General features: G+C 40.3%; 1 protein-coding gene across 5 annotated transcripts in view; it reads right to left on the bottom strand.

Annotated features, from left to right (window-relative positions):
• Window positions 1–1,427: 1,427 nt before the first annotated feature.
• The window catches only part of ubap1lb (ubiquitin associated protein 1-like b), a 55,922-nt gene continuing 33,974 nt past the window's right edge, over window positions 1,428–23,375 (bottom strand). For all 5 annotated transcript variants that reach the window (XM_072565118.1, XM_072565119.1, XM_072565116.1 and 2 more), the window contains 3 exons: window positions 13,846–14,055; window positions 5,181–5,282; window positions 1,428–3,506 (listed from right to left, as the gene is read on the bottom strand). In XM_072565118.1, coding sequence (XP_072421219.1) covers window positions 3,372–3,506; window positions 5,181–5,282; window positions 13,846–14,055 — 447 coding nt within the window. In that variant the 3' untranslated portion in view covers window positions 1,428–3,371. The remainder of the gene's footprint in view (window positions 3,507–5,180; window positions 5,283–13,845; window positions 14,056–23,375) is intronic.

The following is a 23,375-nucleotide window of genomic DNA, read 5'->3' as shown; positions in this document are numbered from 1 at the left end:
AGATTGTCTTGGATATTAACAGAAATTGGGATGATGTGGGAAGGTGAAGCTGAGGTAGAAGATTGCATTGAATGACAGGGCAGACTCACAGTGCTGTATGGTCTTTAAGCTGCTCCTAATTCTTTTATTCTAGTAGAACATTTCAATAGAAAAGACAGATACGTTACTGATTTGTTCAGGAAAGATCTATCACTTGAAAGAAAGGAATACGTTTCATTTTGGCAATGGTATAAATGGGTGATTAATCTAAATGTGCCACCCAATATACCCACATCCAAGTTTTCTTTAATTGAAATCAATGGAGGGAATGATGGAATGTATTGAATGATGGGGTGGTCAAGTCAGTGTTGTCCGTTTACCCCATCCCTTTAGGTGTCTTCAGCTAAAATGAAACTGACAGCTTCACATCAGATTTTTCAGGGCTTTCACACAGTGAAGAGTTATGAGCTGAACAGTCACTTCTCTTTCAAAAGCTCAATGTAAATGTCCATTTAACAAAAGTTCAGAATCAAAAGAATTAAGTTAAAATGAGGCAGCTTTATAGTAACCTACTAGATGTTAGGGATCAGCCTTAGAATCTCTAATGTAATAATGTTCCGCATTATCAGGATTCAGGCTTTGCACTTGTCATTATTTCCTCATTAGTCACTTGTTTTTAATGGGTAGGTGCCGAGTGCAATTCAGTCTCTTGCTATGAACCAGCTGCTGTTTTAATATGTCCATTTTTTAATCTAATGTCTCATCAAATTTCACTTGTTTCAATGCAGATATCTCAATGCCAGCAAAATGTTTATTTGAAGAAAATTCCAAACCAGCTACATTCTAAGAATAATTCAGTACAAACATTATTAAATACTGCTGCCCTACACCATCGCAAACTAAGCTTTAGAAATTTGTGTACTTTTTAAAACGAATCCTCTCTTTGATGTTGACAGCTGCTTCACTACTGAACAAAGCTAAAGATTTAGGAGTCTTTAGATGTCATTAGGGCTAAATATATTACAATTCCAGATGTCATCCCTTTCTGCAAACCCCCATAATTGAAATGTTAAACTCTTGTTAAATTTTGTCTGATTTTTTAAAAAAACTTTCTGTTTTCTTAAAAGAAATGCTGGATTCTTAAGTATATCCTATAAAGTAGCCAGTCCAATCTTTAAGCAGAAAAAGTTTTGAACTTTCCTGGAGAACTGACAGTCTGACGGAAACCAGATGAGGTCTGTGTGTGTTACCTTAGAAATCTATCCCTTTCCAATGCTACCTAAATCCATTGGATTCTGGATCTCACATTCCGAAAGAACAGCTTACTCTCAAAACATTGACTCTCCTGCTCCTTGGATGCTGCCTGACTGGCTGTGCTTTTCCAGCGCCACCCTTTTTGACTCTGGTTGCTCTTGTTTTCTACTCTTTTTCCAAGGCTAAGCTCATGGGGCCGTTCCCTCGCTCAGTCAGTTGTAATCAGAGAATCCCCTGCAATTTCTTTCCCTACCTCAGGATTCTGCAGGATCAATTTTTGAGCTTCTCGTATTTCTCATCCAGATGCTTCCCTTTTCTTACAAGTATACTTATGACACCCAGCTCTCACTTATCATCACCTTTCTCACTGCGTCTGTGCTATCAAACCTGTCTTCCAGTCCTGGATGGGTTTTCACTTCCACTAACTAAACACACTTTCTAATAACCATTCAAAAGAACAATTAGTTGCACTAGGTTATTCTCCACACTAAGTAAGAAGGTAAACGGGTTGAGGAACATTGCTGCATTGGTAGATACCAGATAAATTCCAATACTTTGAGAATAAATTTCACTTGCACATTTACGATACAGAGTCCTGAGGTAGGGAAAGGAAAGGTATTGAAGGGGATTCTCTGATTACAACTGACTGAGCGAGGGAACAGCCCCATGAGCTTAGCCTTGGAAAAAGAGTAGAAAACAAGAGCAACCAAAGTCGAAAAGGGTGGCGCTGGAAAAGCACAGCCAGTCAGGCACCATCCGAGGAGCAGGAGTGTCGACGTTTCGAGCATAAGCTGTTCTTCAGGAATGCAAAGGTGTCATATGAACATTCAAACGCAGAGCATTTAGCCCCTGAGCCTGTTCCACCATTCAATAAGCTGACTTGATTGTAACTTCAAATCCACATTCCTACCTAACCCAATATCCTTTCAAACCCCTTGCTTACCAAAAGTTTATCTAGAGTCATTGAGTCAACAAACCCTTCAGTCCAACCAGTCCGTGCTGAACGTAATCCCAAATTAACTAGTCACACCTGCCTGCTTCTGGCCCATATCCCTCCCAACCATTCCTATTCATGTACTTATCCAAATGTCTTTTAAATATTGTAATTGTACCCACATCCACCACTTCCTCAGGAAATTTATTCCAAATGCGAACCATCCTATGTGTAAAAAACTTGCCCCTCACATCCTTTTTAAATCTCCCTCTCATCTTACCTTAAAAATGTGCCCCTCGTCTTGAAATCTCCTATCATATAGAAAAGACACCTACCTATACCCTATCTATACCCCTTATGATTTTATAAACTTTTATAAAGGTCTTCTGTCTCAACCTCATATGCCCCAGTTAAAAAAGTCCCAGCCTTACTTTATAACTCAAATTTGCTATACCCAGCAACATCCTAGTAAATTTATTCTGAATTCTATTTCTGCCTTAAAAATATTCAAAGGTTCTGTTTCCACTGCCCCTTCACAAAGTAAGTTCCAAAGACTCTCAACTCTGTGAGAAAACAGTTTGCCTAATTTCTGCTTGAAATAAGCAACCCCTGACTTTTCATCAGTGAGCCGTGGATCTAAATTCTCCATAACAGGACATAAACCTTCCCACATCAACCCTGTTAAGGCCCCTCAGGATCTTAACCATTGCTATCAAGTCACCTCTAAACTCCAGCAGATGAAAGCCTGGTCTGTCCAACCTTTCTGCATAAGATGTCACACCCATTCCAGGTATTAGTCTGGTAAACCTTCTCTGAACTGCTTCCAATGTATTTGTATCCTTTTTTAATTAAAGTGACCAAAACTGTACATAGTACTCCAGTTGCGGAGTTACCAGAGCCCTATATAACTGAAGCATAATCTCCCTACTTCTGAATTCAATTACCACTGCAATAAAAAATAATATTTTATTAGCCTTCCCTACCTGCAAATAGGCCTTTCGCTATTCATGCACTAGGACACCCAGATTCCACTGCACATCAGAGCTGTGCAATTTCTCACTATTTTGCATTAGGGCAGATACATTTTCAAATACTTCACAAAAGGATAAAAATAAACAAATGCCGCATCTAAGACGGTCAGGGATTAGACTGCTTAACTGTGCAATACAAAAACCAGAGCAGGTAGAATCGTAACTTTTTCCAACTATCTGGCACGTGTCATAAGTTCCTCCAATGCTTTTTCTCGATGGTTGTTGTGGATGAGGAGAACTTCCTTAATATCATCGTGCTGAAAACCCATCTCATCGAACTGTGTCATTAATGTCAAAAATTCTGCTGCCTGCGTGCAAAAGGGTGCAAGAAAGGAAGAAGGAGTTAGTCAAGTTTGGCAGCAAACAAAAGGAACTTATTATCTGCTTTGGACATCTTTGTAGAACATGGTAATGAAATCCAGACAAAAGAGTAACTGTGGTGCTATCGCACAATCTAAACTGAGAACAGAAGGGACCCCAGGGAATCATCAGGCTTTATTTTCGGGCGAGTAAGGAGCTTTCGAATATCTTAGATCTCACAATTCTGCATACTCCGGCATTATGAAGGACCTTGTTGTAAAGCTTTCACCAGACCTTTTGAATTAGAAACAAATCGAGCTGGTTTTATACATTTTGCAGAATGACCACAAACTAAATATTTCCAGCTTGCTTACATTTTGGTACCACAGATTTCATTTGCAGAGAAAGACAGGAGCACTTTAACTATCAGTGGGCGAGCATTTATAATTATCCTTTGTCTAAAGCATTTAAATAAGAAAATTATTTTCCACAACTGTATTTGACATTTGTAAGCTAACACTCGAAGAGGCTAATTTAAAGGTGAAAGACCTTGAGCTTAATTGAGATAAATCAGAACAGCAAGAAACAATGCAATATAACAAGTGCACAACAGTGTGGAAGAGTCCATAAGAGACAGAGATTAAGACACACTTGAATTTGTCTGTTGCACTGCCTCACAAAATCAAAACAGATTAAGATATTTAGGGCTATCAGCTGGTGAATTGCAATAAGTAACCTATTCAATTCTTAATTATATTGCTATTCTGTTCATGAAAGGAGGGTAATTAACTGCACAAAATCATTAATATAATGCTAGTCCAACTCAAAGCAACTGCTAAACGGGATTTATAGATTCAACACACTAAATTACTTTGATTAAAGATTATTAAACTTCATTGGATTAGTCATTTTAAATAACATTGCAGTCTCCAAAACTCAGTATTAACACCAACAGATAATTGTCCATATATCTATCTATTATTTTAGGTGAAGTGTAAATTGTTTGAAATAAATAGTTAATATTTGGTTTGGTTTGTATCCTTCTTATTCTGGAGTCAGAGGTTTAAGGTTCAGACCTCATTATGAACTTGGCTAGGAAACCTGGCTATCACTTCACTGTGATAGCAAAGGAATGCTGCATCATTGAACCACTGGTAGCCATCTTATTTCTGGGTCAGATAGTGGAATCAAATTGTACTCCAGCATACCAACTCACATAACCATGAGTTGAGTACATAATCTGAACTGAGATTTTAGTGCTCATTATGAACCATTGCGAAGGTGGATGTAAATATTTCTCCAGGCACTATTTGCAGAAAGGAAGGGAGTTCTTCTGATGTTTTGGCCAACATTCCTCCCTGAAGAACATCCACAGAAACACATTGATCTGTCCATTTATTAGTTTGCTTTTTTGGATCTTGCTGTGTGAAAATTGGTCACAACATTGCACTCATTACAATCGTGACTGCACTTTGAAAGCAATCTTTCAATTATAAAACCAGTGGCAATCTCATTAGGTTCTAACAAAATGTATATATGTAAGAAATTATAAATGTAATACAAATGTTATTGCTTCTAGAAAATTTTAGATTTACATTATTGGTAAAATATTAGACAGGTTGCATCTTCAATATGATATTTGAAGGACAGCATAAGTAAAAAAAAGTGAAAGTAAAGCATACCTTTTCCTCTGAATTCTGAAAGAACTCCATGGCTTCTTCGACAAGTCTTTCCTTATAGCCCTCTTTACAGAGACGGTCCCAGGCACTCAGATACTTGAGGATCTGGTACAAATTCATTACACAATTAAAGATTGAAAATAATACAGAAAAACACCCTCAACATTACCTTATACTGTTAGACTGCAAACATCACACTATAGAAAACTCATGAACATTGGTGACTAGTTAAATAATAAAATCAGTGCAAGCATGTTGGAACAGTGTCTCAGTGGCTAGCATTACTGCCCAACAGAGCCAGGACCCAGGATTGATTCCAGCTTTGGGTGACTGGGTGGGAGTTGCACATTCTCCCCGTGTCTGTGTGGGTTTCCTCCGGGTGCTCTGCTTTCCTCCCACAGTCCAAGGAAGTGTAGGTTAGAGTGGATTGGCCATGTTAAATTACACATAGTGTCCAGGGATATGCAGGCTTGGTGGATTTAGCTTGGGAAATGTGCAGTTACAGAGATAAGGTAGTGGGTAGGCCTGGGTGAGATGTTCTTTGCAGGGTCAGTTTGGACTTGATGGGCCATTCCTGATGAAGAGCTTATGCTCGAAACATTGACTCTCCTGCTCTTTGAATGCAGCCTGGCCAGCTGTGCTTTTCCAGCACCACACTTTTTGACTCTGATCTCCAGCATCTGCAGTCCTCACTTTCACCTCCTCAATGGGCCAAATGGCTTACTTGCACACTCTAGGAATTCTATGAAAAAGTGCATCACTCTTATCTGTCCAATTGATCTTGTTATTTATTTCTCAAACTATTTCAGTTATTTTACTGCATGTCATTATTTGATTACAAGCAGCGTTCCCTCTATTTTCTTTCTTCTGCAGAGACTTCTGAGTGAAGTCAATACTGTGAACCACATTGGCACACTAATCACCGAGCACAGGACGTAGGAGCAGCTGCACATGCAGCTTAGAGGGAACATTGATTATAAGTAAAGAATCAGAAGGAAATAAGAAAAATAAATTAATGTTCACTCAGATGACAAAACTAAATTGTTGAGTATTGCTGAAAGAGCACATTTTGTCAACATTCTTTGTCTTTCATTCGTCAGGACAATTTGCAAGAAATATGAATGGAACTGGAAAATAACATTCATACTGTGTGAAGCTGTATTGATTGGCTGGCAAGTGGACTCTGATTGGTAGTAATGTTGCCATAAAGAATGCACAAGTTGGATGATGATTGACAGTTGACTGCAGCTTTGTTTAAACTTTTAACAAGGCAGGTTGATCCTGTTTGGTCAGGGCATTGCCCTGAGGTATGAACAAAGCAATGACTGCTTTCAATTTTGTTGACTTGAAAGATCTGCAATGTTAATGTGTTCCTTCTGTCAGCAAAGAACAGAACACTTTGCATTAATATGTGTAGCTTCTAATAGGAGCTAGTTTGATACAGTAAATTCTGTTTATCTGACACTTATGTTTGATTGTGTACTACCTCCAAGATGCACTACAGTAATTTGCGAAGGTACCTGCGACAGACTTCTAAACCCAAAACCTACACTATCTAGGTGCACTAGGGCAACCAATTCCACTCCAACTGACAACCATCCTGATAAGAAACAATATCACCATTACTTTATTGTTAATGAGTCAAAATTTTGGAACACCTTCCTAACAGCACTGTGGTGTCCCTATGCCTCAATGACTGCGGTTATCAAGCAGGCAGCTCACTATCACCTCCTTCAGGACAATTAGGGATGAACAATAAAAGCTGGCCTCGCCAATGACACCCAGGTTCCATAAATGACAATGTATAATAAAACCTTTCATTTAGTTACTGCAAAGATTTTGATTAAGTTAAAGTTAAAATACATAATATCTTCTGACAGTTTCATAATTCAATAGACATAGCTAACCCTGAGTGAAATGGCCAGTCTTCAATTCATTCCAAAAATGAAATAGAGATTTGTATTTATAGCATCTGTATAACCAATGAAGTACATTAGATGTGTGGTCACTGTCATAATATATGAAATGCAGCAACCAGTTGTGAACAGCAAGCTCCTACAAGCAACAATGTGATGAAGAGCAGCTAATGTGTGTTTTTGATACAGATTGAGCAGAAAACTGGAGGAACCTTCCCTTCCCTTCTATGAGATATTTTATGTCCATCGACTTTGCTCTCATAATTCATCCTAAAGACAGCTTCTCTTACAATGCAGCACTCCATCAGCATTGTAGTTTTTAAAAATTCATTCACGAGAGATCTGGTCATCACTGGTTACAGCAGCATTCATTGCCCATCCTAATTGCCCAAACAGCAGTTAATAATCAACCACATTGCTTTGGATCTGGAGTCACATGTAAGCCAGACCAGGTAAGGCTGGCAGTTTCCTTCCCTAAAGGGCATTAAGATTCTTAATTCCAGATTTTTAAAAAATTGAATTAAATTGCACCATCTGCCAGGATTTGAATCCAGGTACATGAAATCTTGGGTCTCTAGATTAACAGGCCAGCAATAATACCATGAGGGCCATTGCCTCCCCAGACTGGCTGTGATTTCTGTATGAAGGTCCTTAAATGCATCTTGAATCCTAGGTATTATGACAAGAAGCAGGTATGCTACCACCTGAGCCATAGCCGACAAATTGCAAGAGCTTTTGGTACAGGCCTGTAATGACCTGAATGGCAAGCACCTTGCACTATATTGACAAATAGAGAATTTAATTTCTAACATGCTAAGTTCTCATCAAAGTGAGATCTGCAGGTTGAGAGGCCAAAACTAGGTTTCTAATGAAAGTTATACAATACAAAAGTGTAATTTAAGTGCATAAATTTGTAGAAGCTTTGTGAATTCAGCAGGTCAGTGTTGCCCACTGTGTAATACAGAAATGTTGATTCTTCAGTCAGGCCCATTTTGCTCATCATTTAAAATGCTATGCCTGTTTTTATTCAGGACGGTAACACTTACTCACTCTACAGCTGTTTAGGTCAGTGTTTCCAAAACATTTTTTCCTCTGTGTCTTCATTTTGAATTCTAAAAATTGTCATTACACTTTCTAAAAACTTACTCACTCACAAGATAAGAGCGTTGCTGGTTAGGCCAGCATTTATTGCCCATCCCTAATTGCGCAGAGGGCAGTAAACAGGCAACCATATTGCTGTGTGTCTGGAGTCACATGTAGGCCAGACCAGCTAAGGATGGCAAATTTCCTTCTCAAAAGAACATTGGTGAACCAGATGGGTTTTTCCATCAATCCAACAATGGATTCATGGTCGTCATTAGACTCTTAATTCCAAGATTCCCTGTTTACTGAATTCAAATTCCACCATCATTCCACATTTCACCATTGTAATGTATTTTAAAATATATAAAATACCATTTATTTTTACATTTGTGTTTTAACTAATGGCATGTGAGTTTTGATATATGTATATATGGAGTTTAATGATAAACTTGTCAGTATTTCTGCAGCCATGATTTTTATGAAACCATAATGAAACAGGGGGTGTCCCTGGGGTGATAATGGGGATTTTTGTTTCTATTGTGAGAGGTCTACAAGTAGACAGAGTAACCATTAGCTTGCTTTCTGTTTAGAAGGACCATGAATTGTTTTTTGCATAGGGAAAAAAACTCACAGCTTGGAAAACTTACGTTCGTCAGTTTGTAGATGTCCAGGTTGAAATTGATGTATGAAGCAAATTTTCATAAAGATAAAAGTTAGTTCAGAAATGTTATGAACTTGATTACCTTAATATAAGGGCAGTGGTAGAATGCTCCAGATTTAAAGTTTACTTAAAGTTGAGAATTTCGAAACTCAGGTCGGATAAAGATTTAAAAAGGACATGCGGGGCAATTTTTTTTCACAGAGGGTGGAACGAACTGCCAGAAGAAGTGGTGTATGCAGGTATAGTTACAACCTTTAAAAGACATTTGGATAAGTGCATTTATAGGAAAGGTTTCGAAGGATGTGGGCCAATTGCTGGGAGGTGGGACTAGTTTTGTTTGGAAACATGGTCAGCGTGGACTGGTTGGACTGAAGGGTCTGTTTCCATGCTGCACGACTCTATGACTATTATCGTAATCAAGGAATAGGCTACCAAATTATCACAAAAAGGACTGAAAGAGACATTTAAGTTAAAACTATTAACATGAAGGAGAAACAAATTCTGTCTGGTACTTGAGTACTATAAACTGATGGGAAAAATGGGATTATGTTTTTAATGTATGTTTTGAATTGTACTACAAATAAATAGTGTGATTTGTGTGTGCTTCAGGGAAAGACCACCTTGTTAAAACAATAAAAAAAACATAAGATAGGATCTATCAAGCTGATTCCAGTTCAGGGTTTGACTTCTCCAGTAATAATATCAACTGGATGGTAACACCCCTCAGTGTGAGCAGACAGCTTGAGAGGTTAGTTCTCATAACGTTATAACTTGGTCAGAACTGTACAGCAGCCATTGCTGCCCTCGAGCTTCTGATCCCAACGTTTGAGTTTGTGATCCCACTTGGGAAGTGATTTCTGCTTTGGGAAGCTCTGGTTTATAAATCTTCAGCTTAATTAGGAGGGCAGGGCTTGCAAATGCAGATGATCTGCATTACATTGTGGATTCACACAGAGTGTATGACCCTGACTGCTTATCAGGAAAGTAAAATTAAATACAAAAGGAATCATGAACTTTAAATTCATTTTTAGGCTATTGGATTATTTCTACTGTCAAAATTAATAATACATCCCCTACTCTTTGTCATTAGCAATTTGAAATGCTTTGTCAGTGAAATCAAGGTCAAACACAAAGAGCAAATCTGAAAACTGGATGCAGCTACAAATGATACAGCTCTCCAAGAGAAAACTATTCCTAATAGCTGAGTATTCTTTCCTCGCTCTCTAAACATCCACATTCAGAATGTCAAGAATTTCTAAGGCTGAATATTAAAGGTTCCAAACAAAAATCAACAAAGCCAAAAAATGTTTCCAGCTTAAACCTCTCTCATTATGTTTTTACTGTGGAATTAGTTGAGCTGGAATAAAATGGCATCAGTTGTAATGACTATTGCCAAGATATTTTTTCCAGTAAATTCTGTGGGATATAACAGTAAAGGTTACTAGTACTTATCATCTTTTGGGCACAAATCAGACCACAACTTTAGGCAAGTGCAGATGTGAAAATTCATAAGATACCGACTGAGATGTGCAATTCCTCTGTAAACTGTGCAAATCAGCATGTCGCTGTCTGAAACCCCAGTCAAATGCTTCAGATAGCATGGAGTTCCATTCCTGATAACATGGAAAAAGACAAACTTGCTGCAGAAATTTAGTGTTTGTTCATTTCGGTTTGAGTACCCCTTTTAACAGTGTGATAAGTCTTATTTACTTCAATCAATCACTTGCCACTGAAAATACATATTTACAAATGTGGGGTCTCATTCTTTCAGATTTTAATTGCTTTGGAGGTTTTAAAAAAATGTTTTTCTTAATGTTTTCTTTCTGCCTCTTTCTTTCACTTACTTAATCCAAACTTTGGTTATCTCTCTTTATTTTGCTTTGTGTGCTTGATTTGCGATTGAGTTAACCATTCCATTGACATGTCTTGATTCCAATACTCCACGGTTCATTCATGGTATTCTATGTAATTAGTGAAGAAGGGACACTGCTCATGGTCTTCTTCACATGGATGCCATATACCCTTGAGACAGCACCATGCTGACTGTGTCTCATGTTTACAGCAATCTCCAGTACTAACGAGTGTAGGAACTAAATGGCCATGTTGGTGGCACGATTCATTCATTGGCTATGGTAAATTCTAGCCGATTAAGCACAGAACTTTATTTCTAACGAGTAGTGCAGAAAAAGATTAATGTTTGCAAGCTAATCTGCTTTGTTTAATTTAGTTAAGCAGTTAATTTCAAATGGCCAAATTGCAACCCACGAATACATCAGGATTCCTTTGACAATATTTATCTGCAAGGAAACCGGCATGAGTTTATTAGTTCAGAACGTTTTTACATGTATCCTGGAATTTGTTTTAAAACAATGTTGCCATTTATAAATTAGCAATTTCTGGCTGCAGATATTTATAGAGTCATGCAGAAGAGATCCTTTGGCCCCTCAAATCTGTATAAACAACAATAAACCATTACCTACCTACACTGCCCTGACTTTCCAGGACTTGGACTATAGCCTTGAATGTTATGATACTTCAAGTGCCCACCTAAGCACTTTTTAAAGGTGGTAACATTTCCCGCCTCAACAAGGTAGTGCGTTCCAGATCCTTACCACTCTCTGGATGAAAATATTGTTCCTCAACTTCCCTCTAAACCCCCTGTCTTTCATCTTAAAATAATGGCCCCTCATTATTGATCCTGCACCTAAGTAGAATAGTTGCTTCCTGGCCACCCTGTCCATGACCCTCATAGATTTTCTTTTTAATCTACACACACAAAAAACAGAAATTGCTGGAGAAACTCGGCACGTATTGAGAGAAAGCAGATTTAACAGAACTCTGGGGAAGGGTCTCTGGCCCTGAAACACTGGGTTTTTCCAGCAGTTTCTGTTTTTGTTTCTGCTTTCCATGATCTGCAGTTCTTTTTTTTGTTTAATGTGCACATTTCTGGAGAGATGATTAAGGACACATTGACTCCCCGGCTTTTTGTTGAGTTTTTTGAGACTGTTCCTATTGCCACTGGAGATTTTGGACAAGTGACTTCCTTCCTTGATTAACAGGTTCAGATAGTTCTGGTCACCAACTGGTTTGCTTCTGCTCTGGTTTAAGAGAGGCGGATAGACCAACTCATGGTTTTCTCTAAGTGTCTTGCTTCTCTCTCTCTCCCAGAGGAAGGGATGGACCAGTCACTTATGTCCCCATTCTGTTTTCCCCAATCAAGCAAAAGGACAGGATCCAAGACTGGTACTTCAGCCCCCACATTTCCTTTCCCTCTGTGAGAATGGAGGGACCTTCAGCTGAGGACCTTGGGCATGACCTTTACTTTATTGGTGAAGGGCTTTTGCCCGAAACGTCAGTTTTCCTGGTCCTTGGATGCTGCCTGACCTGCTGTGCTTTTCCAGCACCGTTTTAATCTTGACTCTAATCTCCAGCATCTGCAGTACCCATTTCTGCCGACAACCTTTACTCTGAACTGCTGGTGAAAAGGGAGGGTGGAATACCCCCACTCTAGCGGGCATGCTGGTTCCCTGCCTCAGCCCAGACTCGTCAGCATTCTCCAGAGGCAGCCAGCTTGCTCAGTCTATTGAAAGGACAATTAAAGCTAATGAGTAAAAACCAGCTGGAATTTTCCAGTCAGTCTGTAGCCACACCCTCACTCATGGCCTCAGGAGCTACCGGGAAGCAGTCCCCTATCAGAGACAGAGGGCACTGAGGCCAGTCCTACCTGGTTACAGCTTTGGCAGCAGACTGTCCCATTGAGGAGCTTCACTTCCACAACCCATTTTTAATTTTTAATGCAATAAAGGTGCTCGGAGCTCTTGTGCCACAGTGTTTGTATCACTGCCCCTGAGCCAGGAAACCTGGGTTCAAGTCCCACCTGCTCCAGAGATGTGCGATGACACCTCTGAACAGGTTGATTAGAATATATCTACATTAATGGGACTGAGAGGGGTGCATCAAGTTGGGTGTGTTCTGCAGGTTGTACTGGCTATCCAATTTTGAAAGCCTGCAGGCCACCCTTAATTGGATGATGAGGATCTTTCTGACTGTAAAGTGGCCAATCAGTGCTCCCAAAATGCTGCATGTTCAGGACCTGCATTTGATCCAGACATTGCAGTTCCAACCCAAACTGAAAAATTCACCCCAATGGTCCCCCAACGCCAAGGTGCCTCAGCGATGTTACCCAGTGCTGCCCTGCAGTTGCAAAATACTGTGGGCTGGGGAAATCCAACTCACTCAGTTCTTGCCTCTCGTCAGGCATGCTGTGTTGAAACAAAGGACTGAATTCAGTACCTCCTCCCTCCCTCATTACCAAAAACATTCAAGTGTCCCCTCCCTGAGGGTGTTGCAAAATCCAACACAACTCGAAGCTGGAATTCAAAGTCTGATGTCAGCTTGACTAATTTGTTCACCTGTGAGAGTGACCACCCTCCCAATTTGTAATAATGAACATAGAAGCTAGGGGTAGGAGTAGACCATTTGGCCCTTTGAGCCTGCTCTGCTATTCAACTAAGTGACATGATGGCTCAGTCATTAGCACTGCTGCCTCGCAGCACCAGGGACCGGGGTTCGATTCTAGCCTCAGGTGATGGCCAGTGTGGAGTTTGCACATTCTCCCCGTGTCTATGTGGGTTTCCTTCCCAAAGACATGCAGGTTAGGTGGATTGGCAGTGCTACATTGTCCAGGGATGTGCAGGCTAGGTGGATTAGCCATGGCAAATGCAGGGTTACAGAGATAGGATAGGAGGGTGTGTCTGGGTGGGATATTCTTTGGAGGGTTGGTGTGGACTTGATGGGCCGAATGACCTGCTTCCGCACTGTTAGGATTCGATGTCTGATCCTTGATTTGAATATCATACTCTCATTTTCTTCCCACAAACCTTGGACAGCTCGAGATTTCTGCTTGTAACACTATTTGACACTTTGGAAGTAAACATGAAAAAAATAGTTTTATAAAGATAGATTTTGGTATGATGTTCCGTGCTTTAACAAGGAGAGCTAAACTCACCTGCTTTCTGCTTTGTTGTCCCACATTCTGGATCGCCCAAATCACTCTGCTTATCGGATAGCCCTGTCTCATCAGTGGCTGGATGAGGTCCTGCTCTTTTTGACTCAGTGCCAGTAGTAGGTCAGCAGTAGAGTCTGGGAGAATTTTGTGGGAATATAAAGGTCTTGGAGTTGACGGAGGCGCCGGAAGGCAGGAATGCTTACTGAGGGTCTGCAAAAGAACAAATAAACATTCAAAATATCTATCAGTGCATTTCACACAGAGAACCTTTAGATCGACAAAAGAGTTTTGTTTGTTTTCATCCAGGAGAGGGCTTACTCTTTATTTAAATCTGCCTTGGTTTCACGTTTCTCTGTTTTGAGTGTCCCTATCTAATATCACATCCTAGAGCAGTAGCATCACTCCCTAATGTTAGCAAATACTTAGAAATGCAAAGAAGAGGCGAATCGACTACAGGAATTGCAAATTGTCCCAGGATCTTGGCTGAACTTGCAGTGTTTTACAGTTTTGAAACATAATTCCTCTTTCTTGTTGCAGTGTCTGCAGAGAAAATTCCAACTGAGACTAAACACTTGGAGATATACTTAATATTAAATTTGTAAGCCATTTCTCCTGCTTTTTCATTGGCACAGTTGTTTAAAACTGTATTGTTAATATTTGATTTTTTTAAAAAATGGGCTGTAATTAAATCAAAAGAGTGCTCAGTTGAAACTTGTCTCATTCTCTCTTCTGCATTATCAGTTGCATGATTATCATTGGACAAGGAAGACGCTGAATCCCTATACTGTGGTGTGGAAGCAGGCCATTTGACCCATCAAGTTCAGACTGAACCTCCAAAGAGCACTCCATCCAGACCCACACCCCTCTCTATAACCCTGCATTTCCCATGACTAATCCAGACAGCCAGCACATCCTTGGAGTGTGGGAGTAAAACTTATACAGACACAGGGAGAATGTGCAAATTCAACACAGACAATCACCCAAGAGTGGAATTGGACCCAGCTCCCTGGTGCTGTGAGGCTAACCACTGAGTCAAAGTGTGAATGCTTTTAATCAGTTTCACAGATGTGTGTTGTAATTGAATGCTATCTCCTGTGAAAGCAGGATTTTCAACTAAACATAGAGATGGCTGAAAATATCCAGCAGCTTTGGAGAGGGAAACAGAGTGAATGTTTCAGATCAATGTCCTTTCATCTGAACATTGTCAAAGATGGTTTGGCAACTTTTCATAATTTGGTCCTTCTGATCATTCTATAGTCCTAATTGTGGCATATTCTGCTAGCAAAAATGGAAGTTAGCCTTCTGACTACTTGCTGCTGCTGGGAGATTAGATCCATGCCAAGCAGCTGTGCCTAATGCATTAACGGGTTAAAAAAATAATTGGGCCAATTATTAAGGGATGTGACCCCACAAAAAGACCCACCACTGTTTTTCATCATTGTGATGAAAGTGTGAGATTTATGTTTATGCATTTCAATATTGCTTACGACATGTCTGCGTTGTCTGTATGTTTAGAATGAACAATAAGCATTTAAAACCTAGAATACCTATAATTCCAAGTGAGATGAAATTACCCAGAGTACCTTAGGGGAACTACCCAGAGGGTTTGGGGAAGAACTTTCCACACTGACTTTCATTTTCAGTCTGTGACTGCAAGTCATTCAAGAGCAAAGCATTTATCAAGGTGGAAGTGCTCAGAGGTTTGTTGATGGAATAAAATAACTTTGAAATAATAGAACTATCTTTGAATAAGAAGGTACAATTACAACATTTAAAAGGCATCTGGATGGTTATATGAATAGAAAGGGTTTAGAGGGATATGGGCCAAGTGCTGGCAAAATGGGACTAGATTAGGTTAAAGTTAAAAATCCCACAACACCAGGTTATAGTCCAACAGGTTCATTTGTAAGCACTAGTTTTCGGAATGCTGCTGAATCAACCTCCTGATGAAGAAGCAGCGCTCCAAAAGTTAGTGCTTCCAAATAAACCTGTTGGATTATAACCTGGCGTTGTGAGATTTTTAACTTTGCCCACCCCAGTCCAACACCGGCATCCACATGTCATGGAGTAGGTTAGGATAACTGGTCAGCATGAATGCGTTAGACCGAGGGGTCTGTTTTCATGCTGTACATCTCCATTACTCGATGTCTCTAAGAAGTTATTACTAATCTTAGGCAAGAGCATTAGGATACAGTTGATGGAAAATAACTGAAGTCAAGATTTTTAAGTTTAAAAAAAAAGAATTGAAGCAGTGTCAGGGATAGTACAGCACTGGAAGGAAGCTAAATCAAGGCGATTAGTAATAATCACAATAATGATCATTAAGAAAGAATTACATCCAGTTCTAGCAGATGAGGTCAATTTTAATTACTTCAAATCCATCAAGTATGAAAAGAGAGAGTCCCCCTTCCTTGGAAATTAGCTGGACTGGGTCCTGCTGTAGGTACAATACTTGATAATCTAAGAATTGCAATAACTTGAAAGGGTTCAGAAAAGATTAACAAGGATGTTGCCGGGACTGGAGGGTTTGGACCATTGGAAGATGCTGAATAGGCTGGGACAATTTTCGTTGGAGCATAAGAGAAGTTTGTAAAAACATGAGGGGCATAGATAGGATAAGTAGACAAGGTCTTTACCCTGGGGCAGGGGAGTCCAAAACTAGAGGGCATACGTTAGGCTGAGACGGGGAAGATTTAACAGGGACCTCAGGGACAACTTTTTCACTCAGAGGGTGGTGCGTGTATGGAATGAGCTCCCAGGGGAAGTGATGGAGACTGGTACAATTACAACATTTAAAAGGCATCTGGATGTGTATATGAATAGGAAGGGTTTAGAGGGATATGGGAAAATGCTGGCAAATAAGACTAGATTAAGTTAGGATATCTGATCAGCATGGACGAGTTGGACTGAAGGTCTGTTTCTGTGGATAATATTTGCAAGCAGTACCAAGGTGTACCGATTCCAATACACAGCCATTGTTTATGTTCCATCTATAAAGTGTGCTCAGGTTTACTCAACCAAGTGATTAAAAAAATCTTTGAATCAATGTTATAAAAGAATAGAGGGCTTTTCCCTTTGTTTATCTTCATTTCTCTTGTTAATAAACTTTCTTTTCATTTTATTATGAAAACAAAGACTGCAACATTGTGTGCTTCCGTTTAGTAAAAGATCACTTCAGTAACAAAAGATACATAACAATTATGGTCTATTCAGCCCAGCTTCTGCTGTGGATCTGAATTGTGCTGTACTAACATAATTAGGCATAAACCATAACAATTGGGGCCACTAGGTCATAATAAGTCATGTTAAAAATAACAAGTAGCAAGAGCTATTTGAATTCTGGTTTAATAGTTCATTTAACATCACAAGCTTTGAAAGGAAATGATTATCAGTGTTTATGTATTTTTATTTAATTATGCATTAATGCAGACCAATATTTTGAATTGTATGATGATTATCACGAAGTGTTGACATCACATACACGCTATCACTCAGTAATTTCTGGTCCCTGGCACAGTGTCTGTCCCTATTGCTCAGAAAGGAAGGGGGAAAAGGAGCAGAGCATTAGTCATTGGGGACTCCATAGTTAGGGGACAGATAGGAGGTTCTTTGGGAGTGAGTGAGACTCACAGTGTGTTGCCTCTCAGGTGCCAGGGTCTGATCGTGTTTTCGGGATCCTTCAGGGGGAGGGGGAACAGCCCAAGTCGTGGTCCACATAGGCACCAACAACATGGGTAGGAAGAGAGATGGGGATTTAAGGCAGACATCCAGGGACCGAGAATGGAAGTATAGTGCTAGAACAAACAACATTGTTATCTCTGCTTTGTTGCCTGTGCCACTTGCTTGCAAGGCGAGGAATAGAGAGAGAGAGAGAGGAGTTGAACATGTGGCTATAGGGATGGTGCAGGAGGGAGGATTTTGGATTCCTGGATAATTGGATCTCTTTCTGGGGTAGTGGGACTTCTAAAAACAGAATGGTCTTCACCTGAACCAGAGAGATCCAATATCCTGAGGGGGAAATTTGCTAATGCTCTTTGGGTGGGTTTAAAATAATTCAGCAGGTGGATGGGAACTGAAGTTGTAGTTTGAGTGTACAGGAGGTTGAGAGTAGTGAAGTTAGAACTAAGGTTTCAAGATCACAAGAACGCACCGGCAAGCAAGAAGTTGGTTTGAAGTGTGGCTACTTCAGCGCCAGGAGTATCCAGAATAAGGTGGGTGAACTTGCAGCATGAGTTGGTATCTGGGACTTCAATGTTGTGGCCATTTCAGAGATATGGATAGAGCAGGAACAGGAATAGTTATTGCAGTTTCCGGGATTTAGATGTTTCAGTAAGAACAGAGAAAATGTTAAAAGAGGGGGTGGTGTGGCATTGTTAGTCAAGGACAATATTATGGTGGCAGAAAGGACATTTGAGCACTCATCTACTGAGGTAGTATGGGCTGAGATTGGAAACAGGAAAGGAGAGGGCACCCTGTTGGGAGTTTTTTATAGGCCTCCAAATAGTTCCAGAGATGTAGAGGATAGGATAGTAAAGATGATCCTCGATAGGAGTGAGAGTGACAGAGTAGTTGTTATAGGGGACTTTAAATTTCCAAATATTGACCGAGAATACTATAGTTCAAGTACTTTAGATGGGTCAGTTTTTGTCTAATGTGTATAGGAGGGTTTCCTGACACTGTGTAGACAGGCCAACAAGGGACGAGGCCAGATTCGATTTGATACTGGGTAATGAACCCGGCCAGGTGTTAGATTTGGAGGTAGGTGAGCACTTTGATGATAGTGACCACAATTTGGTTATGTTTACTTTAGTGATGGAAAGGGATAGGTATATACCACAGAGCAAGGGTTATAGCTGGGGAAAAGGCAATTACAATGCAATTAGGCAAGATTTAGGATGCATAAGATGGGGAAGAAAACTGCAGGGGGTGGGCACATTTGAAATGTGGAGCTTATTCAAGGACCAGATACTGCGGGTCCTTGGTAAGTATATACCGGTCAGGCAGGGAGGAAGTTGTTGAGCGCAGGAACCGTGATTTACTAAGGAAGTTGAATCTCTTGTCAAGAGGAAGAAGAAGGCTTATTTTAGGATGAGATGTGATGGTTCATTTAGGGTACTTGAGAACTACAAGTTAGCCAGGAAAGACCTAAAGATAGAACTAGGAAGAGCCAGGAGGGGACATGAGAAGTCATTGACAGATAGGATCAAGGAAAACCCTCAGGCTTTCTTTCGGTATATCAGGAATAAATGAATGACTAGAGTAAGGTTAGGGACAGTCAAGGATAGTAGTGGGAAATTGTGCATGGAGTCAGAGGCGATAGGGGAAGTGCTAAATTAATACTTTTTGTCAGTATTCACACTAGAAAAAGACAATGTGTTTGAGGAGAATACTGAAATATAGGCTACTAGACTAGATGGGATTGAGGTTCACAAGGAGGAGGTGTTGTCAATTCTGGAAAGTGTAAAAATAGATAAGTCCCCAGGCTGGATGGGATTTATCCTCAGATTCTCTGGGAAGCCATGGAGGAGATTGCTGAGCCTTTGGCTTTAATCTTTATGACATCATTGTCTGTAGGAATAGTGCCAGAAGACTGGAAGTGTTGTTCCCTTGTTCAAAAAGGGAAGTAGAGACAACCCTAGAAATTATAGATCTGTGAGCCTTACTTTGATTGTGGGTAAAGTGTTGGAAAGCGTTATAAGAGATATGATTTATAATCAGCTGGAAAGGAATAAGTTGATTAGGGATAGTCAACACAGTTTTGTGAAGGGTAGGTCGTGCCTCACAAACCTTGCTGAGTTCTTTGAGAAGGTCACCAAACAAGTGGATGAGGGTAAAGCAGTTGATGTGGTGTATGTGGATTTCAGTAAGGCATTTGATAAGGTTCACCATGGTAGGCTATTGCACAAAATACAGAGGCATGGGATTGAGGGTGATTTAGCAGTTTGCATCAGAAATTGGCTAGCTGAAAGAAGACAGAGGGTGATGGTTGATGGAAATATTTATCCCGGAGAGTTCAGTTACTAGTGATGTACTGCAAGGATCTGTTTTGGAGCCAATCTTGTTTGTCATTTTGAGAAATGATCTGGATGAGGGTGTAGAAGAATGGGTTAGTAAATTTGCAGATGACACTAAGGTCAGTGGAGTTGTGGATAGTGACGAAGGAAGTTGAAGGTTACAGAGGGACATAGATAAACTGCAGAGCTGTGCTGAGAGGTGGCAAATAGAGTTTAATGCAGGAAAGTGTGAGGTGATTCACTTTGGAAGGAGTAATAGGAATGCAGAGTATTGGGCTAATGATAAAATTCTTGGTAATGTAGATGAGCAGAGAGATCTCAGTACATAGATCTAGTTGCCCCCCAGGTTGATAGGGTTGTTAAGAAGCATATGATGTGTTAGCTTTTATTGGTAGAGGGATTGAGTTTCAGAACCATGAGGTCATGCTGCAGCTGTACAAAACTCTGGTGCGGCCGCACTTGGAGTATTGCATACAGTTCTGGTCACCACATTATAGGAAGGATGTGGAAGCTTTGGAAAGCGTTCAGAGGAGATTTACTAGGATGTTGCCTGGTATGGAGGGAAGGTCTTATGAAGAAAGGCTGAGGGACTTGAGGCTGGTTTCATTAGAGAGAAGAAGGTTGAGAGGTGACTTAATTGAAACATGTAAGATAATCAGAGGGTTAGATAGGTTTGGACAGTGGGAGCCTTTTTCCTTGGATGGTGATGGCTAGCATGAGGGGACTTAGCTTTAAATTGAGAGGTGATAGATATAGGACAGATATCTGAGGTAGTTTCTTTACTCGGAGAGTAGTAGGGGTGTGGAAAGCATTGCCTGCAATATTAGTAGATTCGCCAACTTTAAGGACATTTAAATGGTCATTGAATAGGCATATGAACGAGAATGGAATAGTGTAGGTTAGATGCACTTCAGATTGGATTCACAAGTCAGCACAACATCGAGGGCCAAACGGCCTGTACTGTGCTGTAATATTCTATGGTCTATGTTCTAATTTGGCCTCAACATTAACCTTGCGGGGTCAGATTATTGTATAATGATTTATAAACAGCTGGGGATTTATAGAAGTCAGTCACAAATCGATTGTTCCCTTTCTTCTCTGTTTCTCAGTGAAGATAGACCAAATTCAACTTCATACTTTTCAATCAAACAAAACATCCACCAAGGCTCACTCTCCCTCTTTGACATTCATACCCTGCAGTTTCAAATTGCTGCTTCAAGGTCAGCAGTTTAGAGAGACAACTGGGAACATGGAAACCTGTTAATAAAGATCCTTTCCAATACCGAGTCAGCAGAGTCTGTCGTGAAGAGCTGCAAGAAAGTAATGCTGTACGTGTGGGCAAATTGTGAACTTAGAAGCTCAGCCCCTCCAGAACACAATGGAGCAATATGAGAAGTAGTAGTAATTAACAAAGTTTCTCTTGAGTATTGCTGCAAAAGGAGATATTTTATTAAAGCTTTTCATTTTGCCCTCATCAGGACATTTGCAAGAATCCCAAGGAAAAGGAGAGTAACATTTAATACCATATGAGAAGAGAATGCTGATTGGTTGGCAAGCTGGCTCTGGAAGCATTGACATTGGAGAATGTGCCAGTTAGATGATGATTGACAATTAATGGCAAGGTTTTGCTTAAATTTAAACCAAGGATGGACTCTGATTGGTAGGACTTTGGCCTACTTGCGGAATGCTTCATGAGACCATCTCCGGGATACACACATGAAACAACCCCACCGCCCTGTGGCCTAACACTTTAACTCCCCCTCCCACTCCAGTAAGGACATGCAGGTCCTCGGCCTCCTCCATCACCAAACCCTTCCCAACCGACACCTGGAGGAAGAACACTACATCTTCCCCCTTGGGACCCTCCAACCACATGGGATCAATGTTGATTTCACCAGTTTATTCATTTTCCTTCCCCCCATCTTATCCCAGTTCCAACCTTCCAACTCGGCACCACCCTCTAGACCTGTCCTATCTGTCCATCTTCCTTCCTACCTATCCGCTCCACCCTCCTTTCTGACCTATCATCATCATGCCCCCACCTTCATCAACCTATTGCATTCTTAGCTACCTTCCCCCCAGCCCCACCCCACTCCCATTTATCTCCCAGCCCCCTTGGCCCACAAGCCTCATTCCTAATGCCCGAAACGTTGATTTTCCACCTCAGATGCTGCCTGACCTGCTGTGCTTTTCCAGCACCACACTCTCAACTCTGATCTTTAGCATCTGCAGTCCTCACTTTCTCCAAGTATTTACTCTGGTCTGGTTCTTTCAAGGCTGAAGATGTCATCTTCAATTTTGAAGTATGATGGGTTGATAACTCCATTTTGCAATAATAATGTTAACATTTTGTTAAAAATTCTTGTGGGACTGAGTTGATTTAGTAGCCTGTGAAGGAGATACAATTTATACTTGACTGTACCCTGGCCAACTCTTTTGAATGTGTAATTATTTATTTGGCTGTCATCCCAATTGGAAAGACATGAATGTACAAGTAACTCTGTTGTAAAGGTGATGTGATTGAAAATAGATATTAGCAGCTTATAAACTACAAAAAAGCCTCAAGAGGCTTTCTCTGGATCCCGTATGTGATGCAGAAGAATAAAGCATTGAGATGTCACGGTTCTTAACACAACATGAAACAATCGTAATCATAATCAGAGCTAGAAGATGGTAAGAAAGTGTGTGATAAACATGTTGAGATGTGAACAGAACAATCTGGATCTTTTTATTAACTGACCTGACTTTTACCAACTGTGTAGCAAGGATGAAAATGTGATCCTGTTAACTGAGTTTGAGAAGTTGATTTGAATTATTATCTAAATATCTGGGCTCAACATTTTAGTGCCCTTTTCAGCAAAATGTCATTTGTACGTTCAAATTCTGGAATGGTTACAGCTCAGGAGGATGACATTTGGCCCATCAAGCCATTGATGGATGGCTCATTTGCAACAGAAATTTAGCTCATCGCACTTTCTGAACCATTCCCAGCAGATATGCAATTTTTCTCCCCTTCAGCTTCTTTTTAAAAGCCATGATTGAATCGACATCCACCACCTTTTCAGACTGCATTCCAGATCACAGCTACATGCTATGTAAACATGTTTTCCCTTGTGTTTCCTGATCACCTTCAATTGGTATCTTGTAATTTTTGACCCTTCCTCCAATGGGAATGGTTGCTCTATAATCTGCCTAAATTTTCCGAATTATGAACACCTTCAATCTAATCTTCTTCACTCTCAGGTGAACAGCTCGAGATTCTCTGATCTATTGATATAACTGAAGTCCTCTTTCCTGGAACCATTCCTGTAAATACTTTCTGCATCCTCTTTAAAAGCTGTCACATCCTTCCTAAAATGCATTGTCCAGAATTGGGCACCGTATTTCAGTTTAAACAAAACCAGTGTTTTGCAAAGATTAGATTCCCCTACAGTGTGGAAACAGGCCTTTCAGCCCAACCAGTCCACACCAACCCTCTGCAGAGTAACCCACCCAGACCCATTTCCCTCTGACTAA

Source organism: Chiloscyllium punctatum, chromosome 48, assembly GCF_047496795.1.
Source record: "Chiloscyllium punctatum isolate Juve2018m chromosome 48, sChiPun1.3, whole genome shotgun sequence".
Lineage (NCBI taxonomy): Eukaryota > Metazoa > Chordata > Chondrichthyes > Orectolobiformes > Hemiscylliidae > Chiloscyllium > Chiloscyllium punctatum.
The sequence above is the reverse complement of the archived record's forward strand: the minus strand, read 5'-3'. Positions and strand labels throughout refer to the sequence as shown.